Genomic DNA, 6,269 nt, shown 5'->3' on the forward strand with positions numbered 1-6,269 from the left:
GGAAAACCCTAATTATAAGAGGGTAACCACGCAGCGATATCCCTATAAAGAAACCACATAAATTTGATGGCAAGACAGCCAAGAAACACGTAGGAGGTGCGGATTTGAAATCCCGAGTGTTTCATTTTAAGATCGTTCTGTATACTGTATATGGTTTCTCACAATCCAATTGGACCAGAACAGTGATATCTTATAAACAAGGATGTTATATTAAAAAAAAGGGAAACAAAAGGGAATAAAAGCCTAAAGAAATGGAAGAATAACCATAGGGCTTCTCAGACTACTTACAGGAGTCTTTCCTTTAAGAAAATTGAAAACTACTGGCCCATTGTATGGATGGTAGCTTGCCTTAATTAGAAGCGGTACAGACTTAGCTATTGTGCAAGTCCCTCGTTCTTTTTAATCATTACATGAGAGTCAAGAGTTTGGTCTTGAAAAAGATGGAGATACAATTAAGCCATCGAAACGCGTCTACGCCTATTCTTCTACACAAATCTGTTTACATGGGCTACAGTTAACGAGTACTAAGCATGAAAGTACCTGGTTCTACGTCCTATATATTGTTACTACGGATGTGTAATATTCCTTATGACATATTGTGTTTGTCTGTATTAGTGACTCTCATTTTTTATGTTTTTTAGCGATTGTGATTTTGTACTTTTATGAACTTAGGTTTTTTGTTTTTATTGTAAGCTATAGGGTACTTATGTTGAATTATTGTGTGTATGAAATAATTCCTTTGTTTTTATTATATGTTGAACAACCAATAAATTTACCTGTGAAGTCAGACTTTTATAAGTTCATAATCTTGTTTAGTGTATTCTCTGATTATATGTATTGCAATCTTCCTCGGCATGGACGAATAAATGAGATTATAGGGTCTGAATGAGGGTACTTGTGGAAAAACATTCATTTGCACTTAATTATTCGGTCCAAAGGATACATTTTTCATTTACTTTTTAATTTACCAGCATGGCTGCTACTCACAAATGGTCTGCAATACAACATTATTAAAGGTGTCCACGTGGTATTCTTGCCTGTTATGGATTGGATGTTGACTTCATCAACATTTTTACTCTTGCTTACAGCCTTAACAACTAATCATGGATGAAGAGCCAGGCCCCTCCAAAAGGGCAAAGAGTAAGACCTACTACTTCCATCAAGAGTGGGAGAACAAATTTTTATTTACACAAATTAAAGACAACTGTGTATGTTTGATCTGTGGAGCAAAAGTTGCAGTGGGAAAAAAGGGCAATGTTGAGATGCATTTTTTAACCAAGCACATGCATTTTGAGAGGAAGTTCCCTAAAGGAAGCAGCTTGAGGTCACAAAAAGTAAACAAACTGAAATCTGCATTGCAGACACAGCAATCTTTTTTTACAAAGCCCACGAAGAAAGCAACTGAAGCGTCCTTTGTAGTTACTCATCACTTGATTAAGCACAAAGCAACATTTTCAGATGGAGCCATTGTGAAGGAAGCAATGGCCAACTCCTTATTCAGAGACTTTAAAAATAGCCCTGAAATTATGTCTGCCATTTCAGATGTGCAGTTAGGGTCAAACACTATGGCAAGAAGGGTATCTGCATTATCGACCAACATGATAGAGCAGTTAGAGTGCGATTTAAAGACATGCAAATATTTTTCTCTTCAATGTGAGAAATCTGTTGATGCAAGCGATATTGCACAGTTGGCAATGTTCGTTACAATGGTTTTTGAAGATTTTACTGAAAAAGAGGAATTTTTAACTTTGTTGCCTTTGAAAACCACAACCAGAGGATCTGACTTTCACAGTGAGGTGAAATTTTTTTTTGTGAAACAAAATGTCCCATTGAAAAAGTTAGTGGCGATAACCACTGATGGTGCACCCGCAATGATAGGGCGTCATTCTGGCTTCATTGACAATTGTAAAGCAGATCCTGATTTCCCTCCGTTATTGAACTACCATTGCATTATGCATCAACAGGCAATATGTGCCAAGGTAATGGGGTTTGATCATGTGATGACTCCTGTTGTTAAAATTATTAATTCAATTCGTGCAAAGGCCAGGCAGCACCGAACCTTCAAATTGTTCCTTGAAGAACTATCAGCCGAGTATGGTGACCTTTTACTGCACACTCAAATCCGATGGCTTAGCAGGGGAAAAATACTGCGAAGATTCCTTTCGCTATTGCCAGAAGTCAAAGCTTTTATGGAATCTAGAAATGAATATACCACACTGTTATCAAACACTCAATGGTTGCTCGATTTAGCTTTTTTGACAGATGTGACGGAAAAATTAAATGTATTGAACTACGAGTTGCAAGGCAAAAACAAGACAATAACCAACATGGTAAGTTCTGTGAAAACTTTCAAATCAAAACTTAACCTTTTCATACAGCATGTACAGAAAAGAAAGATGCAGCACTTTCCCTCTGTGCTCCAAATCCTTTCAGAAAACAAAGCTGAGGCTGAGGTCCTGGACATAGAAAAATATAGTAGCCTCCTCATGAGGCTTAATCAAGAGTTCAGTGACAGATTTAGTGATTTTGAGCAACTGGAGCCCTGTGTGATGTTCACTTCAAACCCCTTCATGGAAGTGGATGTTAGTGACATTTCAGAGAAAATGAGTGTGCTTTTGAACCTTGACTCTGCCACAATGGAAATGGAGATTATCACACTTCAAAATGACATTGAATTGAAATCAAGGCAATCTGACATTAATTTCTGGAGTCTTGTGGATGCTGAAAAGTTTGAGAACATCCACACAGCTGGTTTGAAACTTTTTTCCCTATTTGGCTCTACCTATCTTTGTGAATCAGCATTTTCAGATATGAACTTTATAAAATCTAAGTTTCGCACACGTCTGACTGACGAACATTTAAATGACTCCATAAGAGTTGCCCTCTCAAGCTACACCCCAGATTACAAGGGATTAGTGGACACCATGCAGTGTAAAGTCTCTCACTGAAATTATTTGAATGCATTCGCAATCAATACTTGTTCAATGACAGTTCCTGGTGAAATCCCAAACCTAGTTATCTGTTTCATTACGAACACCAAGATTAAAGTCGCAGCAGAGAAGAATCTTCAGCCCCCAGTTTTTTTATTAGTTGAACAAAAACAAAGGAAAGTGTACTGCAGGCCTGTTTTACAAACACAAGAAAAAGTAGCTGGAGAGAAGAATCTTCAGCACCTTTCCAAATTTGTATTTGCTGTACAAGAACAAAGCAGTGTTTGCTGGAGACCTGGTTTATTGAGAACAAGGAAAAAAGATAGGTATAGAAGAGAAGAATCTTCAGCATCTTTCAAAATTCCTTTTGTTGGTAACAGTTGTTAGTAGTTGAACAAGAACAAAGCAATGTGTACTTCAGGCCGGGGTTTCAGACACCAAGAAAAAAGTAGTTGTAGAGAAGAATCTTCAGCACCTTTCCAAATGTTTGCGGCACAAGATAAGAACAATGCAGTGTTTACTGGAGGCCTGGTGCATTGACTTCAAGATAAAAAAAGAGCTAAGGAGAAGAATCTTCAGCATCTTTCAAAGTTATTTTTAATTGAATAAGAACAAAACAATTTGTACTGCAGTCCTGGTTTACTGACACTCCTAAAGAGTAAAGGGAGCAATGAGAATACAACTGCGAACATGACTGGTGCCATAAAAACCTTAAAGTCAAAATGGAACCTTCTGAAGAATTCAGAGTGGAGGACAAAATTAGTACTTTCCAATCCAAACAAAGCTGAAGTTCAGCTTATCTAGCAACTGAAAAACACAGCGATCCTGTCAAAGCTACAGTAGAAGAATCCATCTGTAATTGTGATTCAGCAAAGCTTTGCACAGGCTGACTGCCAGACACTGACTACTTCACTACTGTAATGACTTCTTCGGAATTGCCCCCGCCAGGCTACCAGATAATACAGCATTAGAGGACATCATACAGTTCCACATTGAAGGTAAGATTGCTTTTCCTGTTTGTTTGCTAATTAAGCTGCATTACAATGATTATTTCAGTGACAGCTATTGAAAGGTCCTGTTTTTGAAGCTATTAATTGAAAGGTCGTAAAGCGGTTTGACAACACAAATCCAAAGTCATTCCTTTCAGTGTTTCTAGGGAACTCTTAAGTATTGTGTTCAAACCACATTACGGGCTCTGAAGAAATTAGGCTTAACGTTAATGGTCGTGGGAGGTCTCTCGGAAAAATGCGCAAGTTGCTTGGGGTTTAGTAGTAGCTCACAAAGATTTTCACTGACCAGAAGTAGCTCTCACTACACAAAAGGTTGGGGACCCTTGTTCTAGGCAATTGATTTTTCCCCACAATGCTTCCTTTTCATTCATCGTAACGAGTGCATCTTGAAATACATCAGTTCATAAAAACAAAAAAACAATAATGTTACTCCATCTATAGTAAGAACGTAGGCCACATATAGAGGCTAAAGACAACTGACCTCTCTTTGTTCACTAATATCATTATCCTCAGGGCAGTGGTGCTGGGGGCATTAAAGTTTCTAAGTTCATGATTAGAATCACTTCTAACAGGTGTCACTCAATGCAATTGTATAGTTTATTATACCAAACTTGAATGCTTTGAAACTGACACATTATTCAGAATTACATTATTTAAATTTTGAGGAGTCTTTATCATAAATGTACTGGACCCTCTAAGCCAAGCAACAGCAGCACCCTCATTTTTTCTATCCTAAAGCCCTGAAGGCCAGGGCTTTTCATGCCGACAGGAAGCAACCAAATCATTTTGGAAGCAAGCGTGGTCTGACCAGCACGCTTTAAAACCATTTGTTTTGCATTGTTTATTTTTAAAGCACCCAAGCCCTGGAGGCAGGAAACGTAGCCAATCTGGCCTCTAGCAAAAAAAGGTCCACAACCGGCCAGCCCACTGGGAAAACGCCCGGTATGGACAGTACATGCCTGCATTGATGGCTATAAAACCCAATGCGTAATTGGATATCTTCGTATCTTTCACTCTCTTGAAGGCCATAAACCATCTTCTATGTCCCAAATGAATGATGTAATTCCATTTAGATCAAACTGTTTCATAACTCAGAGGCATCCATGAGATGTCCAATTTCTGAATTGTCTCTGATTTTGCGCAGTGGTAAAATCAGGGCTACCCAGAATGGATGATGACAGGGAGGGACAGAAAAACGAAAGACCGAGGGCCTCATTTATGAAAACTGTTGCATCGCTGAGTGAAAGCAACGATGCAACAGTTTTCATTGCGCCCTCGACAGGACGGATGTGCTGTATTTGATGTACATAAATAAGGCCCCTGGTTTGCTAGAGACCTTATCCCTGACTGTCGCTGAGGCACCAGTGGTGGGCAAGGAGTAGATATACTACACTAGATACGGTGTCTTCTTTTGTACACAGGGGACCTCCTATTTGTGTCTACTTTCTATAGATCGATCAATTTAGCAACACAATTGACTTTTTGATTCTAAATTACATTCCACTAAGTAGCGAAATTGCATTGCCCAGTAGAATTAGGTAACATCAGAAAGGCCCGACCAACTGACTTTGGTGGCTTAATCATTAGCTTATTTCGCAACTCAGTGACGTTTGACTACCCAAACAAAATCAATAAATTCCCTGTGCATCTGATTTAATAAAGTATTGGGCATTGGAAATGGTATCTCCTTGAAAAGAAGAAATTAAATTTGACTGTGCGAAAAATCGTCATTTTCAATGTCAGCAAGCCCATCAAAACATGTCAAGCATCCTATAGACCAAGGGGCTTATTTACAAGCCCCTTGTGTAGTGCTTCATTTGAGCTGGTGGTTGCAGGTGCTCAGCATCGGCACTTAATTGTGAACACCGGTACTTATGGCAGCTGCCACATGGTGGTGCTGATTGTGAAATTTAGAGATAAGCAGAAAAACAGTTGTTTATTAATTCAATATACATTATTAACACCTGAAACCTGTCTCCCAAGCCATTGTTATAGATTTGAGGGGCCTCAAACAGGCTGAATGATCACACTTGTAGGCGTGTGATGGTTAGTAGTTGTTTTGGTACTATCATTGGCAGCACTAGCAGTGGCAATGGGCAGTGCAAGGTACGGTGGCCTTATGACGAGGGGCCTGGTACTTTTTATTTTTTTTTACAAATTAAGCACTGCCCTTGCGCAGCCGGTGCGTCACTTATAATATGGGAGAAAGTGAGGTACCGGCGACGCAAGGGGTTTGTAAATAAGCCCCCAAGGGGCAGATTTACAAGCCCCTTGCGCCACTTTTGCGTCACTTTTCCCATGTTAAAAGTGATGCAAAAGTGGCACAAGG

At 39.2% G+C, this 6,269-nt stretch overlaps 1 protein-coding gene across 1 annotated transcript; it reads left to right on the forward strand.

Moving 5' to 3' along the window:
- Nucleotides 1-1,103: 1,103 nt before the first annotated feature.
- On the forward strand, nt 1,104-2,948 carry LOC146855490 (general transcription factor II-I repeat domain-containing protein 2-like). The gene has a single exon (XM_085651147.1). It carries the CDS (start codon nt 1,104-1,106, stop codon nt 2,946-2,948), a length of 1,845 nt encoding a protein of 614 aa, XP_085507273.1.
- Nucleotides 2,949-6,269: the final 3,321 nt, after the last annotated feature.

This window comes from Triturus cristatus, chromosome 4_1 (genome assembly GCF_964204655.1).
Source record: "Triturus cristatus chromosome 4_1, aTriCri1.1, whole genome shotgun sequence".
Classification (NCBI taxonomy): domain Eukaryota; kingdom Metazoa; phylum Chordata; class Amphibia; order Caudata; family Salamandridae; genus Triturus; species Triturus cristatus.